Source organism: Dendrobates tinctorius, unplaced genomic scaffold (genome assembly GCF_039654945.1).
Source record: "Dendrobates tinctorius isolate UK_male_01 unplaced genomic scaffold, ASM3965494v1 ptg000019l, whole genome shotgun sequence".
In the NCBI taxonomy this organism is placed as follows: Eukaryota; Metazoa; Chordata; class Amphibia; order Anura; family Dendrobatidae; genus Dendrobates; species Dendrobates tinctorius.
In genome coordinates, this window is record NW_027361687.1 from 65,488,100 (window position 1) to 65,510,419 (window position 22,320).

General features: G+C 44.2%; 1 protein-coding gene across 2 annotated transcripts; it reads left to right on the forward strand.

Moving 5' to 3' along the window:
* The first annotated feature begins 3,539 nt into the window (after positions 1–3,539).
* LOC141083017 (dnaJ homolog subfamily A member 1-like) lies at positions 3,540–20,108 on the forward strand. 2 transcript variants are annotated; one of them, XM_073567156.1, is made up of 8 exons: positions 3,540–3,642; positions 12,547–12,679; positions 12,830–13,010; positions 13,107–13,211; positions 13,678–13,905; positions 17,364–17,594; positions 18,983–19,083; positions 19,190–20,108. In XM_073567156.1, the coding sequence occupies exons 2-8, from the start codon at positions 12,548–12,550 to the stop codon at positions 19,412–19,414; spliced, it is 1,203 nt and encodes a 400-aa protein (XP_073423257.1). In that variant the 5' UTR covers positions 3,540–3,642; position 12,547; the 3' UTR covers positions 19,415–20,108. The 2 variants fall into 2 exon arrangements, with proteins under 2 accessions (XP_073423257.1, XP_073423256.1); XM_073567155.1 differs by having other exon boundaries at positions 3,573–3,709.
* The last annotated feature ends 2,212 nt before the right edge of the window (positions 20,109–22,320 follow it).

The window sequence follows — 22,320 nt, forward strand, 5'->3', positions numbered from 1 at the left end:
GAGGGCGAGATGGGAGGAACATATGGCTGAAGCCAGGAATGAGACACATGGGAGCCAGGATTGGGAATATTATTACCATAGGGGTTAATTAAGGGATATTATTACTGCAGTGATGTCTTTATTTTATTTTTTGAGTATACTGTTTTAAATGGGGGAAGGTCCTGTTACTGTGTAGAGTGATACTATGTCACCTTTTTTTCTTCATGTGATGTAATGCAGAACTTGGCAAAAATAATGTGTTCTGCAAGCAGAGCTCTAGATAACTGTGTTATTTCCTGCAGAGACGAGTCCTGGCTGGAAGACGTGATGGCGATCTGTGCTGGATGAAAGATGAAAAGCCAAGATGAAGGACTTCACCTAGATACATAACTGGTGAGTTAGTGTGTTACCTATACACTGACACTATATACTGTATACTATATACAGAGGTCCTGTGTATAATGTCACCAGTGATCACTGTATTACCTGTACATTATATACAGAGCTCCTGTGTATAATGTCACTGATCACTGTATTACCTGTACACAGACACTGCATACTAAGTACAGATCTCCTGTGTATAATGGCACTTTTGGTGATGGTATTGTGTTTTTTTTATTACTGATCAGCATTGTAGTATTCAGTCACTACGTGGTCTTAATATGTGGTCTGGACATGGTGTTGTGGTATTTGTCCCTTGTATGTGCTATTATTTGGTCACTTTGTGGTGGTAATATGTGGTCTGGTCATGGTGCGGTGGTATTTGTTCCTTGTATGTGATATTATTCGGTCACTATGGTAGTAATATGTGGTCTGGTTATGGTGTGGCGATATTTGTTCCTTGTATGTGGTATTATAGGTCACTATGTGGTGGTAATATGTGGTCTGGTCATGGTGCGATGGTATTTGTCCCTTGTATGTGATATTACTGGTCATTTTAAAAATTGAAAAATAAATAAAAATATACTGTACCTAAATTGTATTGCATATTTTAACAAATATTTAATAGGCTACAGTAGAGTAGAGCTCGGCTAAAAGAGTCTACAGTGTTGTGATGGCGGCTTAAAAAATCTTTTGGCCAAAACAAGAGCTGCTGGCTATATTTGTGATCCGGTGATGGGAGCTGTTAATGTGTGATTGGTGAGAAGTGGAGTTTTTCCAAGAGAGTGGTGGGACTGTGAACAGTTTGTGGAGTGGAGGCGGGGCTGGGGTGGAGCCAGGGCGGAGTCTAAAGGGGGCCCCAAAATTTTGCCAGTATGGGGCCCCGAAATTCCTAGTGGCAGCCCTGTCCATAGGCACCCTCTGTAGTGTAATGCACCCCCATAGGCACCCTCTGTAGTGTAATGCACCCCCCAAAGGCATTCTCTAAAATGTAATGCACCCCCATAGGCATCCTCTATAATGTAATGCACCCCCATAGGCACCCTCTGTAGTGTTGTGCACCCCCATAGGCAGCCTCTATACTGTAATGCACCCCCATAGGCATCCTCTATAATGTAATGCACCCCCATAGGCACCCTCTGTAGTGTAATGCACCCCCATAGGCATCCTCTATAATGTGATGCACCCCCATAGGCACCCCCTTAGTGTAATGCACCCCCATAAGCACCCTTTGTAGTGTAATGCACCCCCATAGGCACCCTCTGTAGTGTAATACACCCCCATATACAGCCTCTATAATGTAATGCACCCCCATAGGCACCCTCTGAAGTGTAATGCACCCCCATATGCAGCCTCTATAATGTAATGCACCCCATAGCCACCCTCTGTAGTGTAATGCACCCCCATAGGCAGCCTCTGTGGTGTAATGCAGCCCCCGAGAGCATCCTCTATAATGTAATGCACCCCCATAGCCACCCTCTGTAGTGTAATGTAGCTCCATAAACAAAATACTCACCCCTTTTCCTCCTGGTTCCTGCGCTGCTCCTGCTTATCTTTGACTGCAGGCGCTGAGTACTGATGTCATCGCACCCGCTGTCAGTGTCAGCGATGTCAGACGCTGACAGGGGGATGATGGGAGAGGGAGCATAAAGCTCCCGCTCTCATCACTGCGGTCAGCTGTATCAGCATCCAGCCAATACAGCTGAACCTGCGATGACATGGGGGGCCCTCCCGACTGCTCAGGGGTCCATAGCGGCCGCATGGCAGAGCAGGGGGATCGCTTCTCCCTGCTCTGCCGCAGAATGTAACTGTATAGGTGCGCTGTGCATGCTGATACAGTTATAGTAGCGTTGCTCCGGGTGGGTCCCCTCAGAGCGCGGGGCCCTGGCCCCTCTCTGCCCCGAATTGTGCCTAATTATGCAAGGATGGATCAACTGCTCAAATATTGTTGGACTAGTAAAGTCGGGGGAGAACACCTAACCCCTTAAGATTAGAAAAAAAAGTCACCGTTTTCACGGCGTTCATTGTTCGGTTAAAATGATCTAATAACATGATTCTCCAGATCAGTACGATTGCAGCAATGCCAAATATATTTTTATTTTAATGGTTAAAAAACTCAGAACTTTGTAATTACATTTTTTTTCAGTTTGTGTCGCCATTTTCTGAGCTATGGAACTTTTTTATTTTTACGTTGATAAATTTACATTAATTCTACTTTGGGATACGTTGATTGAAGGAAATGAGGTGACTGAAAACAGCAAAATAAAAATTTAAATAGTATGTAAAAAAAAAAAAACCTAATCACTACCCTCGCCCCCTCTTTACAACACTAAAATAAAGGAATGAAAAAATACACATATTTGAGAAAATGTAACCTGTATAAAAACGCCATGTTAAAAAAAAAAAAATTTGAACTGCAAAAATGATTTTTTTTGGTTGCCGTGCGTGGTTTGCCCCAAAATATGGCAGAAAAAATATTGAATATAGACAAGTGTCAGGTCGGTGTGCCATCGACTAAAAAATAAGCTCAGAAAATGCTGACACGAACCGCAACGTTTTTTCAGAAAAGTTCAATTTCTTTTACCATAAAAATACAATAAAAATGTGGCAATGACCTAAAGAAGGACGTTTCCAGGTCATTTTCACCTCACGATAAATGCCATAAAAACAAAACTAAAGCAATGGTAAAAACTTTTTTTTTCCTCACTTCGATTATTTTCCAGTACATGATGTGGTAACATCATATGCATGGTGTTGTCGAAAACTACAACTTGTCCCGCAAGAAATGAGACTCATGGCTATGTAGGCAGAAGAATAAAAAAGTTGAAGACTCTGCGCGCCTCTGCCTCTCTCCAGCCTCCACCTCAGCTGTGTGAAGAACGGAGTGTGAGGAAATTTTATAACTGCACAAAAGATGTGCGCGTTTTATAGAGTGGGCGTGGTCACTACTTTGTGTGAGGGTTGGGGAGGGTGATTCCAGAGGGTTCCATAGGAAAGGCGGGAGATTAGAAAGACGATGACGTAGCAGGATATGGGCGTGGTTTCAACCCTGTCTTCCTGTGACTGGCCGCTAGGCATGGACCAAAGACATAGGAATGTGAAACCCGGTGGGGCGTGGTTTATACTGGGGGCGCGGCTTATTTGCACCTATAATTCTTGGAGGCTGCATGGGAGGCGTAGTTTAGAGCATAGATAATTCAGCTCAAAGGCGTGACGGTGGGCGGGATAGCGCCGTAAAGGGGGCGTGGCCGTGCTTCCAGAGAGTTCGGAGAGAAATTAAAGGTACAGGCGCAGGGTGTTGGTGAGCTGTGACGTGCGTAACTGGATTGGGCTGGGGGTCGGGTTACAGGTAAGAAGGAACCCCCCAAAAGCTGATATAGTAGTATGGTCTGTCTGTATGATCACAGGGAGTGATCCCAAGAGCTAGCACTCTGTCGTCATGTGATCCGTTGGTCTGTGGCTGTAGATTATGGCTGTCTGCCTCTTTCTAGGTCATGTGGAGACAGTATAGAATCTATAAGGGCATCATAGGTGCAGGCTGTCATGTGGACACTAGAATCTTTAGGGGTATCAGGTGCAGGCTGTCAATGTGGACACAGTATAGAATCTATAGGGGCATCATAGGTAAGATACTAAGTCTCAGATGCTGACACCATATTATCAGGGCCGGTTTTAGGGAAAGTGGAGTCCTAGGCAAAGTGTAAAATGGGGCCCCAAATGCTAACATATTGCACATCACACAGAAGCATTTCGGTTGTAGTTACATGCGCTGAGTTCAGGACGCTAAATGAGTGTGATCGACAACATTCAAGTCGTTCAACACTTATTTCCCGGCCTCTTTCCACTGTCTGAGAAAGAATGATGGGGACAGAACGATCACTATTAGAACAATCTGTCCCCATACAGTATCATGTTATCAGCAGCATATCTACAGTTTACACCCCATAGTCCTCCATATTGTATAATACACCCCATCGTCCTCCATGTAATATAATCTGCCCCATAGTCCGAGTCTATATAGTATAATACACTTCTCATAGCCCTCCATATATCAAAATACACTCAGTCCTCCATATAGTATAATACACTCCTCATAGTGCTCCATATAGTATAATGAACCGCCATAGTCATCCATGTAGTACAATTCACTTCCCATAGTATATTGTGCCCCATAGTTCTTCATATAGTATAATGTATTCCCCCCATAGTTCTCGATACAGTATAATTCAGCCCCCCCATATAGTATAATGCAGCCCCTCCATAGAATATATGGCAGCCCCTTATATAGTATAATGTAGCTCCTCCATAGAATACAGTGTAGCCCAACTCGTATAGTATAATGTAGCCCCCTCATAAAGTATAATGAAGCCCCCATACAATATAATCTGCCCCCCCCATAGAATACAATTTAGCCTCCTCATATAGTATAATGTAGCCCCCTCAGAGTATGATGTGATCACCCCTCATAGAACATAATAAATATAATACAGCCCACCTCCCCATAGAATATAATGTAGCACCCCATATTATATAATAGCCTCCCCCATAGAATATAATGTACCCCTCCATGGTATATAACACAGCCACATAGTATACAGCACAGCCCCACATGGTATACAGCACAGCACCATGGTATATAGCAGAGCCTGCATCTCTTCCCCTGCCCCCAGAGAATAGCCCCACAGTCCAGTACTCACTGTTAACATTAAAAAAAACACTCCTCCCCTCTCCTCATGCCCGTGCTGCTCCTGGCTCCTGTCTCAGCCCGCTATGCCTGGTACACAGTGAGTGCGCGATGATATGACGTCATCGTGCACCCGCAGAGTCAGAGGCAGAGCGGGGAATGATGGGAGAGGGAGCATCAGCTGACGCTCTCTCCTCCAACATTGCTTTGAACTGTACTGGCGTCTGTGACGACGGTATAGTTCGATGTGGCGGCGGGGGGAGTCGATGCTGGTGGCGGGCCCCATAGCGTCTGCGTGATGTGCCACTAGCTGGGGGAGCGGGGGGCCCTAGGAAGCTGCCTGACCCTAACGCCAGCCCTGCATATTATACAAAATTGTCCTAAGCTTGTCAGCCAGGACTTATGTGGGCTGTGCCCTATGGAGTTCCCAGATAACATTAAGACACAAGAACACAGAGTATCAACCACCTACAGACACGTAATAGTTAAAAAGGTGTAATTTTAATAAAATGAATTAAGACAGACAATCCGTAACATACATCACAGGACAATTTTGTCAAGACAGAGCTATTTGAATCCGGTGAGAGATGCACCAGTAATGGTGTCACCTCACAGACATACGATATGGGGAAAGAAAATCCCAGAACCAAGCCCCCTTATAACAGTATATATGGATAAAGTGACAGTGCAACAATTTGTATTAAGTGGTGGCACACTCACTACCCCTACATAGGTATAAAGGTGTTAGGGTATGAGCACATGTTGCGGATTCTGCTGCGGATTTTTCTGCACGGATTTTGCTAAATCCGCAGGTATAAACACCTGCGTTTTACCTGCGGATTTAGTGCAGATTTACTGTGGATTTTCTGCAGATTTTGTGCGTTTTTACACCTGCGGATTTCTATAATGGAGCAGGTGCAAAACGCTGCGGAATCCGCACAAAGAATTAACATGCTGCAGATTCAAAACCGCAGCAAATCTGCGCGGAAAAAAACGCAGCATGTGCACAGTGTTTTTCATTTTAGATTGACCTTAATGGTACTGTACACCGCAGGAGAATCTGCTGCGGATCCGCAGGGCCAAATCCACTGCGGATCCGCAACGTGTGCACATAGCCTTATAGTGTCATTAATTTCCTCAGTTCAGTGACCATTCAGTTAAAAGACCTAAGCAGCGGGTCGAGCTAACAGTCCCATTATTGGCTCTTACCCATAATAATGTCTGTGAGTGTAGACATGTGCCCCTACGTACGTTTCGCGTCGGCTTCCTCAGGGGCCAAGATGGTGTTAGTGTCCCCGGCGTTCTTATATAACTTTCTAGTAATCACTACAGCTGCGCATGTGGCTGAACTAACAAGTGCCACTTGCTGCATCATCCCCAGCGGTGCGGGTAACGGGGAAGTCCCCGATGACGTCAATGACCCACACACATCACTAACAGGCGCAGGAAGTGATGCCGCGGCTGGAGCTCGCGTCGGAGATTTGCGCAGTAGTGATACACTCAGTCTGCTGCGCTGCCGAGCGCACTCTCTGTATAATCGCCATGTTATTTGTTGGCATCGGTGCCAGCAGTGTCGGATGATGTGGGATATTGTGGGTAGTAGTCCGGTGGCTCTGGCTGACGGGATGATGTGGGATATTAGAGGTAGTAGTCCGGTGGCTCTGGCTGACGGGATGATGTGGGCTATTGGGTAGTAGTCAGGTGGCTCTGGCTGACGGGATGATGTGAGATATTAGTGGTAGTAGTCCGGTGGCTCTGGCTGATGGGATGATGTGGGATATTAGGGGGAGTAGTCCGGTGGCTCTGGCTGACGGGATGATGTGGGCTATTAGGGGTAGTAGTCAGTTGGCTCTGGCTGACGGGATGATGTGGGCTATTAGGGGTAGTAGTCAGTTGGCTCTGGCTGACGGGATGATGTGAGATATTAGTGGTAGTAGTCCGGTAGCTCTGGCTGACGGGATGATGTGGGCTATTGGGTAGTAGTCAGGTGGCTCTGGCTGACGGGATGATGTGAGATATTAGTGGTAGTAGTCCGGTGGCTCTGGCTGATGGGATGATGTGGGATATTAGGGGGAGTAGTCCGGTGGCTCTGGCTGACGGGATGATGTGGGCTATTAAGGGTAGTAGTCCGGTGGCTCTGGCTGATGGGATGATGTGGGATATTAAGGGTAGTAGTCCGGTGGCTCTGGCTGATGGGATGATGTGGGATATTAGGGGTAGTCGGTAGATCTGGCTGACGGGATGATGTGAGATATTAGGGGTAGTAGTCCGGTGGCTCTGGCTGACGGGACAATGTGGGATATTAGGGGTAGTAGTCCGGTGTCTCTGGCTGATGGGATGATGTGGGATATTAAGGGTAGTAGTCCGGTGGCTCTGGCTGATGGGATGATGTGGGATATTAAGGGTAGTAGTCCGGTGTCTCTGGCTGATGGGATGATGTGGGATATTAAGGGTAGTAGTCCGGTGGCTCTGGCTGATGGGATGATGTGGGATATTAGGGGTAGTCGGTAGATCTGGCTGACGGGATGATGTGAGATATTAGGGGTAGTCGGTAGATCTGGCTGACGGGATGATGTGGGATATTAGGGGTAGTAGTCCGGTGTCTCTGGCTGACGGGACAATGTGGGATATTAGGGGTAGTAGTCCGGTGTCTCTGGCTGATGGGATGATGTGGGATATTAAGGGTAGTAGTCCGGTGGCTCTGGCTGATGGGATGATGTGGGATATTATGGGTAGTTGTCCGGTGCCTCTGGCTGACGGGATGATGTGAGATATTAGGGGTAGTCGGTAGATCTGGCTGACGGGATGATGTGGGATATTAGGAGTGGTAGTCAGGTGGCTCTGGCTGATGGGACGATGTGGGATATTAGTGGTAGTTGTCCGGTGGCTCTGGCTGACGGGATGATGTGAGATATTATGGGTAGTAGTCTGGTGGCTCTGGGTGATGGGATGATGTGGATAGTATATTGAATATGGCTATGCGGAGTGGGCGGGGCTATACACTCATTTTTTTTATTTAGATATAATCATAATTTGTTATAACTAACCGTAGTTACTATGCCCGAGCAGCGCCGGGCTCTTCAGCTAGTAATAAACATAAAAATTATAAAAGGTAGTTATAAAGACTATATATATATATATATATATATATATATATATATATATATATATATATATATATATATATATATATATATATATATTTATTGTATATACGTATATCATCATTATACAATATAAAGACATACAATTAAATATTGTGATTTAAGACATATGCTACATCATAAAATATATAAATCTTGCTCCAAGGCGCCAATATCACGGAGATACGCCAATTTGGAATTGAAGTCCAGATCAGGTGTAGTCAGACAGTTTTCAAAAGATGTTAATAACTCAAAAAAAGAGAGGGTTTTAAGTACCATATAAAAATCAGTATTAATCTCTATTTAATATTCAAATAAAAACAAATTCTGTGGACAACACAAGTATCATGCCAGAGGCTGCAATTCCATATGATAGTCTAAGGAGTACTAAATACAAATTTTGCCCTCATATCCTATGATCTGTCCATTTAATCAGGATGAAAAAAGCCTTTTATAATGTAAAATGCTGCTACATTGTGTGCATTTATGGTGGAATACAATTCACATTTATATGACTTACGCAGGAGGACAAAGTATGGAGAGCGTGCTCCTGCTGCCCCAACGCACGTTTTGTGAACGTCACTTCCAGCGCCTGTTAGTGACGTGTGTGGGTCATTGTCGTCATCGGGGACATTCCCGTGACCCGCATCACCGTGATGGCGCCGGGATGATGCGGCAAGTGGCGCTCGTTAGTTTGGCCACATGCGCAGCTGTAAGTGATTACTAGAGGGGTATATAAGAAGAACACCGGGGACACTAACACCATCTTGGCCCCTGAGGAAGCCGAAACGCACGTAGGGGCACATGTCTACACTCACGGACATTATTATGGGTAAGAGCCAATAATGGGACTGTTAGCTCCCCCCGCTGCTTAGGTCTTTTAATTGAATGGTCACTGACCTGAGGAAATTAATGAAACTATAACCACTTTACTTAGGTAGGGGTAGTGAGTGTGCCACCCCTTAATACAAATTGTTGCACTGTCATTTTATACATATATAATGTTATAAGGGGGTTTGGTTCTGAGATTTTCTTTCCCCATATCGTATGTCTGTGAGGTGACACCATACTTACTGGTGCATCTCTCACCGGATTCAAATAGCTCTGTCTTGACAAAATTGTCCTGTGATATGTTATTGGTTGTCGGTCTTGATTCATTTTGTTATTAAAATTATGCCTTTTTAATCATTATGTATCTGTTGGTGGTTGATATACTCCGTGTTCTTGTATCTTAGGGGCATCATAGGTGTGGGCTGTCATGTGGACACTATAGAATATATAGGGGCATCATAGGTGTGCAGGCTGTCATGTGGACACACTATAGAATATATAGGGGCAAAATAGGTATAGGCTCTCATGTAGACACACTATAGAATATATAGGGGCACATAGGTGTAGGCTCTCATGTAGACACACTATAGAATATATAGGGGCACATAGGTGTAGGCTCTCATGTAGACACACTATAGAATATATAGGGGCACATAGGTGTGCAGGCTGTCATGTGGACACAGTATAGTGTATATATAGCAGTATCTTAGGGGTGGGCTGCCATGTGAATACTCTGGGATCTATAGGGGTATTTATGGTGTGGGCTGTGATTTGGACGCTCATACATGTTAATAGTCAGCTCATAGATGGGAACAACTTTTAGGAACTGCCTCCTCCTTATTATTGGGTGGGGAGGGGTGACACTCATGGGAACTACCTTTCTGCTCTGGGCTAGAACCGGTTCTGCGGTTTCCGCCTTTGTTTCCTGTTTTCTTTTCATATTATAGACATAATAGGAAAGTTCTGCAACTTTCTACTTTCCAATATCTCTCTTTGCTGTCAGTGAACAGAATGCAATTGTATCATATTCTCAACCGTGAGAAGCTGGGGCAAAGGCTATATTATTCATGATCTGGTAATCAGAAGCGACAGCGCCTTTCTGAGCGTTGTAGTCATGAATGGTGCTGCAGCTCCCTCCCATACAAGTGAATGAGGTGGAGCTGCAGTACCGTTCTCTGCCACAATATAATGTATGGCGCTGTGCCAGTCGCTAGCTCAATCTGTTAGGTGGATTCATAATTGGCTTAGTGATCGGACCCAAAGAGTGGTCGTAAATGGCTGCACATCCAGTTGGAAGAATGTCTCAAGTGGGGTACCACAGGGCTCTGTCCTGGGCCCTGTATTGTTCAACATCTTTATCAACGATTTAGATGAAGGAACTGAGGGTAAACTGATAAAATTTGCTGATGACACAAAGCCAGGAGGGATAGCTAATACTATAGAAGAGAGAGAGAGGATTCAAAAAGATATAAATAAACTGGAGCAGTGGGCAGCAACTAACAGAATGGTTTTTAACAGGGAAAAATGCAAAGTACTACATCTGGGCAATAAAAATGAAGAAAGGCATATACAGAAGGGGAGGAATAGGGCTAAGCAACAGCACATGTGAAAGACTTGGGTATACTAATAGATCACAGACTGAATATGAGTCAAGTGTGATGCAGCAGCAAAAAAGGCAAATGCAATTCTAGGATGTATTAACAGAAGCATACAGTCTAGATCACGTGAAGTCATTATTGCCCTCTACTCCTCTTTGGTCAGACCTCATCTGGAATATTGTGTCCAGTTTTGGGCTCCACATTTTAAAAAAGACATCAACAAAGCAAGTTCAGAAAAGAGCGACCAGGATGGTGACCGGTCTGCAAACCCTGTCTTATGAGGAAAGGTTGCAGGATTTGGTAATGTTTAGCTTGCAGAAGAGAAGACTGAGAGGAGACTTAATAGCTGTCTACAAATATCTCAAGGGCTGTCACATTGTAGAAGGATCATCTTTATTCTCATTTGCACAAGGAAAGACTAGAAGCAATGGGATGAAACTGAATGGAGGAGACTCAGATTAGATATTAGAAAAAACTTTTTAACAGAGTGATCAATGAGTGGAACAGGCTACCACAAGAAGTGGTGAGTTCTCCTTCAATGGAAGTCTTCAAACAGAGGCTGGACAGACATCTGACAGGGATGATTTAGGCTAGTTTCACACTAGCGCTTTTGAGCGCAGCGACGGCCTGCACACGGCCGTCGCTAAGCCCCGGCCCCTGCCGCGCCTCCGCCGGTAGCTCCGCCTACCGGCGCATGACGCTGCCTGCGTCCCCTATCTTTATCACTGGGGGCACAGGACGTGCGCAGTATGCATTTGGCGGCGCATGCGCCTTTTTGACGGTGCACCGAGCGCAACCAAACTGCAGCAGGTTGCGTTTGGCGCAGGTCGGCGCACCGTCAAAAGGACGCATGCGCCGCCAAACGCATACTGCGCACGTCCTGCGCCCCCAGTGATAAAGATAGGGGACGCATGCAGCGTCATGCGCCGGTAGGCGGAGCTACCGGCGGAGGTGCGGCAGGGGGCGGGGCTGCGCTCAAAAGCGCTAATGTGAAACTAGCCTTAGCGAATCCTGCTTTGAGCAGGGTGTTGGACCAGATGGCCCAGGAGGTCCCTTTCAACGCTACGATTCTATGATCTCCCACCATGATTTATATAATCCTATTCCTTTCTTTAGCAGCCAGACAGACCCATCTGGTTTTGTCTGTTTTAGGCCATCAGAGGGGGACTAGGAATGTAAAGTCCTTTTAAATTGTTTGCAGTAGATCGGGTGGTCTAATAGTCCAGTGGGTAATTCATACTCAGTGTCTTCTGGTCTGTTAGTGTGTATTACTACTATATACAGCGCACCTATTAATGGTCACTGCTGTGTATATTAGCTCCTGATAAAGCTTCTGTTTCACCTTGATCACCCACTTTTGGGCAGGATTTATATAAACCCATTCCATTCTGACACATGTACCGGGATATCTGGGGCTGTTGGGAATTGTGTATTAGAGATGATAAACATCTTTTAATCCAGAATCCCTGCCACAATGTGCTGCTGAGTTGTAGTCTTCACAGGTTTTGTACTGTAGTTGGACCTTAAAAACTCCATCTCCCATAATGCAATATATCACTTGTATGTGGCGATTACAACTGACCGGATCGGAGATTGCATAATTAAACCCCTTCGATGCCGCACTCAATAGCGAGCATAGCATCTGTGCAGTTAGATGAATGCAACAATGGCTGGGTGATAATACACAGCTGGGGATTTAAAGTGGCTGTCCAGGACTGAGATATTAATGACCTGTCCTTTCCAGATCAGTGGGGGGGACCAACACCTGACACCCGCTATGATCTGTTGATTGAGGGAGCTTCAGTCAACAGAAATACAAAGTGTATGGAGGACATGTGCCAGGTGCGGGACCCCCATTGATCTGACATTGAGGACCCATTCTGAGGTTGTAAACCCCCTACTTCTCTCACAGTGCAATGTATTTCTGCAGGATGGTGAAGGAAACTGCCTATTACGACATTCTGGGGGTCCCTCCAGCCGCCTCCTTCGAGCAGATAAAGAGGGCATTCAGGCGCCTGGCGTTAAAGTATCACCCGGATAAGAACCCCAATGCTGGAGAAAAGGTAAGACCATGACGTAACTTCGATATATCGGGCCATTATTATACTTTGCAGCTTTGGATGTGACTGGAGGATGAAACTTTATTTTTTTTTTTTTAAAGGGCCAACGCAAGAAAGTCACTTTTTTTTTTTTTTTTTTTTTTTTGTTTATAGTTCAGCCAGATCTCCAAAGCCTACGAGGTGCTGTCCGATTCCCACAAGAGAGACCTTTACGACCACGGCGGCGAGTCGGGGTTGATAGACGGTCGAAGGAGCCATCATGGCTCGCCTATGGACATATTCAGCGTCTTCTTCTGTGGCGGCTCCAGAAGTCAATCTCAAGGTGACAGGAAAGGTAAAAATGAGGTGTTGATCAGTCCCATTCACTGACAGCAAGCAGAGATCTGGGAAACAATTTATTAAGGATTGTGCTTCTATCATCTGTTCTCAGGTAAAACTGTCACCCATCACCTGGTGGTCTCCTTGGAGGATCTGTACAATGGCGCCACCCGGAGACTCTCCCTCCAGAAGAACATCATCTGCCCCAAGTGTAAAGGTGAAGTATTGTAGGATATGGAAGCAACGGGATGACAAAGATGGCAGTGAAAATGGTGTACACCCTTGCAGGCTAACTGGTTAGATGCCAGGGTCACTGCATCTGCCTCTCCCTTTCACACATCCACAGGGTGTCAATGGCTTCATATGGCAGCTGGGGGGTGCTAACAATGGCTGCCATCATATTGCAGCTATTAGGCCCTTCCAGGGGAAGGTCCTAACAGGAGATACCTGTGTGACACTGCAGCCTAATACTCTGCAATACAGAAGTATTGTACGAGAGGGCAAGTCAATACAGGTTCCCTTGTGGAACCTTAACCAATATAAAAAACAATAATCTTTACTCTTTAAAACTCTTTAATATGTAAAAAAAAAAAAAAAAAAAAAAAAAAATCTTAAAATGTATCTCAGTAATTTTTTTTTTTTTATTTGCTTGTGCACTAACCCATTAATTGCCAATTATGTAGGGTCCGGGGCCCGACAAGGAGCAGGGGTCCAGTGTCCCAAGTGTCGTGGAAGTGGAATGGAAACACACCTCTTAGGGCAAATGCCAGGATTGATGCACACCCTGCAGACCAGGTGTTCCGATTGCCGTGGAGAGGGCAAGTGTATCAGGTCACGAGATCGATGCCGTGACTGCAGTGGCCAGAAAGTGATTAGGGAGAAGAAGATATTGACCGTGCACATAGACAAAGGTCAGTGCTCACCTGCTAAGGACTGGGGCGGAAACAGTTAATTGTCGGTGACTTTTTACAATCGTCCTCTTTAGATCTGCTTGCTGTCTGGGAATGGAAACATTTACGATATGCCCAATGAGGGAAGGGGGTTAAGAACATCACTTATTTTAAACATTCAGCATTTATTGGGGTCTGAGCAAATAGGCTCTCTAAGGGTATGTTTCCACGTGCGTATTTGCTGCGGATTGGACGCTGTGTGCAGCCACAGCGGCCAGATGTTACAGCATAGTGGAGGGGATTTTATGAAATCCCATGTCCACTATGCATACAAAGACGCAGGTGGAACACCCGCGTAACCAGACATGCGGGGCACGTCTTTATAGACCGTAGCATGTCTATTTATCTTGCGGACACACTCAGTCTCCGCGAGATAAATATCACCATCTTATGTATAGGATGCGGATGTTCAATGAACACATGCGGAATCACTGTGTACACAAAAGGGGGCAGTGCTTTGGGCGGAGCAGGTATCTGCTGCGTTCAAAGCGCTGCCAATCCGTAACGTGGACACCTCCTAATGGAGTGAATACAAATGTATTTTCTTCCTCAACCCCTTCTCCCACAAGCCTGTTTTCACCTTCCTGATTGGGCCAATTTTTACAATTCTGGCCACTGTCACTTTGAGGTCATAACTCTGGAACACTTTAGTGGATCCCGGTGATTCTGAGATTCTTTTCTCGTGACAGATTGTACTTCTTGATGGTGGTAAAAATTCTTCAATATGACTTGCGTTTATTTGTAAAAAAAAAAATAAACGTAAATTGGGCAAAAAATTTTGGAATTTTCAAACTTTTACATTTTATGCCCTTAAATCAAAGAGTCATATCGCACAAAATGGTTAATAAATAACATTTCCCACATGTCTATTTTACATCAGCACAATTTAGGAAACGTAACTTTTTTTTTTTGGGGGGGGGGGGGGGGTTAGAACGTTATAAGGGTTAAATGGAATCTGTCACCTCAATTTGGCGCGGCGTGTAAAGGAGTTGTGTCCGGTTCGATGGGCGGTGTTGTGGTTCCCTCCCTCCACCCCTCCCTTGCCGCTGTATGCCATCTTTCTTGGAATTTCTGTAATTGGAGTCCAGATTACGCGTGTTGCCATTGCAATATCCAATCGCTCGTACGCAATATGTGTTGCCCAGCTGCGGGCAAAGCTGAAAAGCATTGGTGCACATGCACCAGTGAACTATGTCCCAAAACACATTAATGTCAGCGAAATACTTCCTGGACATAGTTCACTAGCGCATGCGCACTATTGTTTTTCGGCTTTGCCGCAGCTGGGCAAAAGCATACTGTGCACGCGCGTAGTCTGGACGCCAACTCCGTAAATTCCAAGAAAGATTGCGTACAGCGGCTAAGAAAAAACTAGCTGAAGAGCCCGGCATTTCCCAGGAATAATAACTAACTGTGGTTAATTATAACAATTTTTATAATGATTATATTGCACATAAAAGCATTTCACATCATATATTCAACACTACAGATTTGCAACACAAATTAGCTAAACGATTACCTAAGTATTGATAGTATTTTATTTTCAACTCATTCAAGAGCCTTTTGATAAACATTTTTGGGTTTTCCTTTTGGTGCAAAGATGAACAGATTTTTGGCAGTTCCACCTCTTGAACAGGCCACGTAAAGTTGACCATGAAAAAAGCATGGAGATTGCAAATCTATCCCTACTACTTTCAAGGACTGTCCCTGAGCCTTGTTGATGGACACTGCAAATGCCAGTCGAAGTGGAAACTGGAGGCGTTTAAAATCAAAAGGCAAATCAGATGGAATGAGTGGAATTCTTGGAATGAAAATGTCCTCTCCTTTGGAACATTGTGTTGCTGAGCCGTGTATCTAATCCTATCCTGTGTGAAAGATGCTTAGTGATTGGTTGCTATGTGACTGTTGCTCATAGCAACCAACCACAGCTCAGCTTTTATCTTTTAAACAGCTCTGGTGAAATGAAAGATGGTTAGTGATTGGTTGCTATGGGCAACACAGGCAGTGTAAATGTTGTGGTCAAGAAGATGGTACCTATGGGATGGAGGATGGGTATTTGGGCACGGGAGGGGGGATTCATTTCTGTCATGTGCTCTGCTCTGGGGGGTAGACAATGGCTGGGAGCTTATGTTCCCGGGGATGCTAGATTCTCCCACCCGGTCAGTGTCTGCTGAGGTGTTGTGGAGTGGGAAAACTGTTGCTCGTAGCAACCAATCACAGCTCAGTTTCTTTTAAACAGCTCTGATGAAATGAAAGATGCTTAGTGATTGGGTGGGGCTATGTGGAGTGGGCGTGGCTGATACACAAATGCATATACACCTATATTCAATTTTATATATATATATAATATATATAAAAAAAAATTATTTTTGCATAGCTTTATTTTGAGAGCTATAACTTTTTTTTTTTTTTTTTTTTTTTTTTTTTTTTTTTTTTTGCCTCCGTGTTTTTTTTCTTTTTATGATGTTCACTAAAGGACTTAAATAGTGGGACAGTTTTATAGAGCGGGTCATTACAGACATGGCAATACTAAATATGTGTACTTTTTTTTTATTTGTATTTATTGGAAAATTTCTTCTTTAGGGACTTTAAAAAAAAAAAAAAAAAAATCTTTTTACACTTTTTATTTATTTTTTTTTTTTTTTAAACTTTTTTACATTGTCCTAGGATGAGACATCACTGATCTGACAGGCAGGGAAGGTGGCGTCTCATGTCCTGCTCCCAGCAGGCTCTCAAGTCACCGGGGGTTTCCATGGAGATGATCAGGTCAACATGATTGCATTGCGCTGTCCTAATGGAAGCGCACAGGGAACTAATTCCATGCGCGGTGATCATCTATGCCGCTGTCACTACTGACAGCGGCAACAGAGGAGTTGAATGCCCGCGATTGTTGCTAGCACAAAGCTGACACCCAAAACGCAATCGCCACGGTGCTCCGCGTGAGGCCACACAATACATATACTGCTATTTGCTGGAACACAGCTTTCGCAAAGCAATAAATGTACGGCACATGTTGGGAAGGGGTTAAAGAGGGCCAGTCGCCAAGTGAAATGGCCAGTTATTCTTGTTGTTCCTGCCGATCCCCAGAGTATCCTGTTTATTTAGTTAAAATACACCATACTCTTCCAGAGATATTGGCATTTTTATATGCCCATTGATCCTCTGGGGCGTGTCTTTCGGCTCTGAGTACCACCCCCTTGGTAAAAGCCATAAAAATTTGTACTAAATAAAGCCCATATCTCTGGAAGGGTGTTGCAGATTTTGAAAAAAAAAAAAAAAAACTGATAACTCGAGGGAGCATTGGGAATGAAACAAGAGCAAATACTATCCACTTTTGACTTGGTAACAGATCCCCTTTAAATGTGCAGTACACCTTTTTTAAGGCAAATTTTGCAATAAATGTTGACTTTGAATCTCCTCAGGGATGAAGAGCAGACAAAAGCTAATCTTTCATGAGGAGGGAGACCAGTCACCAGGCCTACACCCTGGGGATATCATCATCATCTTAGAGCAGAAGAAACACCCTGTTTTTCAGAGAAAGGACAATGATCTGGTCATGAGCATGGAAATCGGGCTGGCAGATGCCCTTTGTGCCTGCAGACAGAAGGTCGAGACACTGGATGGAAGAACGATCCTCGTCACTTCACGACGTGGTATAGTAAATAATAGGGAGGTGGGCAATTGATTTCTCTCAAAGGAGAACTACACTTAAGGGTTTTTTTTTCTCCTCTTCAAAAATGGATATTGTCAATTAGCGCTTGCAAATACAAGCACTTTTGAAATTCACTGCCTGTTACAAATTTTGTACATTTTTGATATAACACTTTTGTTTTTAGCTGGTTGTCTTGGAGACCTGACCACCTCTGTTAGGAATCTTTCACACATCTGTGTTTCCCGTACTTGTGGTGATGGGTTTTACACGTACTGGAGATACTTGCGCACGTAGAGCCATTCAACTGAATGGGTCTGTGCACACGTCAGTGTTTTTCCATGGACCGTGTGTCCTTGGACAAAACACGCTGACATTGTCCGTTTTTTAACAGCAGCATGGTCCGGAAAATGTCCCGCACACTGACACGCCCTGGGAATCAGCCATAGTATTCGCGCTGTGCCGGGTGCTGAACACATATATCTCATCATTCTCTCCTGCTTGCCTGCGATCAGTGCTAGCTGGGAGAATGTTGAACGTTGTATTCAACTGATAACAGCGAGAGCAAGCGGTGGCTGATGCTTGGGTTCCCCTGTATTTTTGATAACCAACCTTGCTGACAGCTGAGATTTGCAGCCTGTATCTGTCAGTTTTGCTTGGCTGGTTATGAAATACATGGGAACCCAGTGTCCCTTTTTTTTATTTATAACTCAGACTGCCTGCTCTCGCTGTTAACCACTGAATACTACTTTCAACATTGTCCCATGCTAGAGCTGATCGCAGCGCGTTGCAGGGGAGAATGAGAGCAGTCCTCAGCACCTTGTGCTGGGATTAGCGCTAACAGTACCACTGATTCCCTGGTGCCGGTACGTGTCACACTGATGCAGCACATGGACAGCACACAGATGCTGCAAGTATGACACCCACGGACACTGATAACTCCAGTACTATTTTTTTCTGGTACGGGAAATATCCGTATGTGTGAAAGAGCCCTTAGTCAGTAGAACATGTGCAGGGCTTTAAGAACCTCCCCTTTTTTTTTTTTTTTTTATTGAGCTTGTAAGCACTGTTTTGAAGTTGGCAAGAACCTTTTGATCATGTTGTCTCCTAATCCTGACCAACTTCAGTGCAGAACTTACAAGCTAGACCGCAGCGGTGGTCTGTGTCCAAGATAATAAGTTGTGTAAAACAGAAAATTGTTAAAATTTGCAGGCATTCCTGAGGTTTTAACAAACAGTAAATTGGAAAAATGCTTAGATTTACAAAGTATCCGGCAATATCCATACATTAAGATGGGAAGAAAACCCTTTAAAGTCTACACTTCAGAAAATTAACTGACAATGTTACTTGCAAGTGTATGTCCCTTTAAATAATGTCCTGCTTTTGACTTAGGTAAAGTGATCCGTCCTGGGGATATCAAGTGCATCCCAAATGAAGGAATGCCTGTATATCGAGATCCATTCGTGAAAGGGAATCTCATCATTAATTTCCAGGTATATGAGCCGCTATAACATAAGCTTTAGAAATGCTACACAGTAGCAGGGAGTTGCTTAAACTTTTGAAGTTTTGATATCTATCGTTTTCCGTTGTTGGTTTCAGGTAAAATTTCCCGATCCTGGTTGGCTTCCAACAGAAAACCTGAAACAGCTACAAGATTTATTCCCATCCCGACCCAAACCAAACCTTCCTGGAGTTATTGAGGAGGTCACCTTGTCCTATTACGACCCTTGTGAAGACCACATTGGTGGAGGCAGAAGAGAAGCTTATGAGGAAGACAGGGTCGATGAGTCTTATCACCATCCGATGCAGTGTCAAACTTCCTAGTCCACTGCCAGGGGTCTTTTTGGTAGTTCAAGAACTCTTCGCGAAGATGGTCTTAAGGTGACGGTGGCAGGGCATCTGTTCTTCGTTTTCTCACTGACCTCATGGACTGTCTTCAAGAGACCAAAGGCTTCTCAACTGTACAAAGAGACGAATGTTCTGATGGTGCTATGTCCTCAAGGTCCATATCAAGAAGTGGTGAGAAGACGTCTTAAGATCTGTTCACCAGTCGCCAGTTTAGTCTTCGTGTTGGACTGGTTAACCCTTCATAGCACATTAGTAAGATTTTGAAGAGCAATTGGTAACCAGGTGCCCTCTTTCCTACTGTTTTTGTCGTCCTTCTGATCCACTAGCTCGACCTCGTTATTTATCTGTAGATGATGCATTCCACTGGACGAGAGCGTCTCCTGGACTTCAGCCATAGAGCCCGAGAAGAAGAATAGAAACTATAGACCAGTGGCCTCTTCCGATGAGAATGGCCACTGGCAGGAGACCACCGCCATAGACCTTTTTAGGTGAATAGAACAAGTCATGTGGTCCATACGGTGCCACGGTTTACTGCCCACAAGTGCAATACTGCTAGTTCAGCAGCGACCAAGGAAGCTCCAGGTCCGGAGGCGTTTACTGATCTGATGCAATCATGTCTTACTGGGGAACGCCGTGTTCTCACAATGTGAATAAATTTGAGTTTTATTAATTCATCTGTGCTGGTTTCTTCGTCCAGGTTGATCAACTGTGTGACTGCACCAGCAGAATAGTGAGTGCAGCTCTGGGGTATAATACAGGATGTAACTCAGGATCAGTAATGTATGTACACAGTGACTGCACCAGCAGAACAGTGAGTGCAGCTGTGGAGTATAATACAGGATGGAACTCAGGATCAGTATAGGATCAGTAATGTACAGTTAGGTCCATATATATTTGGACAGAGAAAACATGTTTCTAATTTTGGTTCTAGACATTACCACAATGAATTTTAAACAAAACAATTCACATGCAGTTGAAGGTCAGACTTTCAGCTTTCATTTGAGGGTATCCACATTAAAATTGGATGAAGGGTTTAGGAGTTTCAGCTCCTTAACATGTGCCACCCTGTTTTTAAAGGGACCAAAAGTAATTGGACAATTGACTCCTGGGCTATTTCATGCACAGGTGTGGGCAATCCCTTCGTTATGTCATTCTCAATTAAGCAGATAAAAGGCCTGGAGTTGATTTGAGGTGTGGTGCTTGCATTTGGAAGGTTTTGCTGTGAAGGAAACGTGGTCAAAGGAGCTCTCCATGCAGGTGAAACAAGCCATCCTTAAGCTGCAAAAACAGGAAAAAACCCATCCGAGAAATTGCTACAACATTAGGAGTGGCAAAATCTACAGTTTGGTACATCCTGAGAAAGAAAGAAAGCACTGGTGAACTCATCAATGCAAAAAGACCTGGGTGCCCACGGAAGACAACAGTGGTGGATGATCGCAGAATAATTTCCATGGTGAAGAGAAACCCCTTCACAACAGCCAACCAAGGGAACAACACTCTCCAGGAGGTAGGCGTATCAATATCCAAATCTACCATAAAGAGAAGACTGCATGAAGGTAAATACAGAGGGTTCACTGCACGGTGCAAGCCACTCATAAGCATCAAGAATAAAAAGGCTAGACTGGACTTTGCTAAAAAACATCTAAAAAGCCAGCACAGTTCTGAAAGAACATTCTATGGACAGATGAAACCAAGATCAACCTCTACCAGAATGATGGAAAGAGAAAAGTATGGCGAAGGCGTGGGACAGCTCATGATCCAAAGCATACCACATCATCTGTAAAACACGGCGGAGGCAGTGTGATGGCTTGGGCATGCATGGCTGCCAGTGGCACTGGGTCACTAGTGTTTATTGATGATGTGACACAGGACAGAAGCAGCCGAATGAATTCTGAGGTATTCAGAGCCATACTGTGTGCTCAGATCCAGCCAAATGCAGCCAAACTGATTGGTCGTCGTTTCATACTACAGATGGACAATGACCCAAAACATAAAGCCAAAGCAACCCAGGAGTTTATTAAAGCAAAGCAGTGGAATATTCTTGAATTGCCAAGTCAACCCAATTGAGCATCCATTTCACTTGTTAAAGACTAAACTTCAGACAGAAAGGCCCACAAACAAACAGCACCTGAAAACCACCGCAGTGAAGGCCTGGCAGAGCATCAAAAAGGAGGAAACACAGCGTCTGGTGATGTCCATGAGTTCAAGACTTCAGGCAGTCATTGCCAACAAAGGGTTTTCAACCAAGTACTAGAAATGAACATTTTATTTACAATTATTTAATCTGTCCAATTACTTTTGGTCCCTTTAAAAACAGGGTGGCACATGTTAAGGAGCTGAAACTCCTAAACCCTTCATCCAATTTTAATGTGGATATCCTCAAATGAAAGCTGAAAGTCTGAACTTCAACTGCATCTGAATTGTTTTGTTTAAAATTCATTGTGGTAATGTCTAGAACCAAAATTAGAAAAATGTTGTCTCTGTCCAAATATATATGGACCTAACTGTATGTACACAGTGACTGCAGAAGATGTAAGCACTTAGTTATTATTCTGTATATATGTATAATATGTGTGAGAGGAGAGAATGAGCTGCTGGACCAGTGTTCATTATACTGATTCTTTTTCTGGCAGATGTTTTTGTTTCTGTTATTATGTTTTTCATTTTTATAATAAAAGATCTACAGGATGTAACTCAGGATCAGTACAGGATCAGTAATGTAATGTATGTACACAGGGACTGCACCAGCAGAACAGTGAGTGCAGCTCTGGGGTATAATACAGGATGTAACTCAGGTTTAGTACAGGATTAGTAATGCAATGTATGTACACAGTGACAGCACCAGCAGAATAATGAGTGCAGCTCTGGAGTATAATACAAGA

What these genes read in the sequence shown, in the direction of transcription:
- LOC141083017 (XM_073567156.1), top strand. Translation starts at nt 12,548, where the DNA reads ATGGTGAAGGAAACTGCCTATTACGACATTCTGGGGGTCCCTCCAGCC. An exon ending in ATCTCAAGGTGACAGGAAAG is followed by an intron (nt 13,011 to 13,106) that starts GTAAAAATGAGG and finishes ATCTGTTCTCAG; the next exon opens with GTAAAACTGTCACCCATCAC. An exon ending in CCTCGTCACTTCACGACGTG is followed by an intron (nt 17,595 to 18,982) that starts GTATAGTAAATA and finishes CTTTTGACTTAG; the next exon opens with GTAAAGTGATCCGTCCTGGG.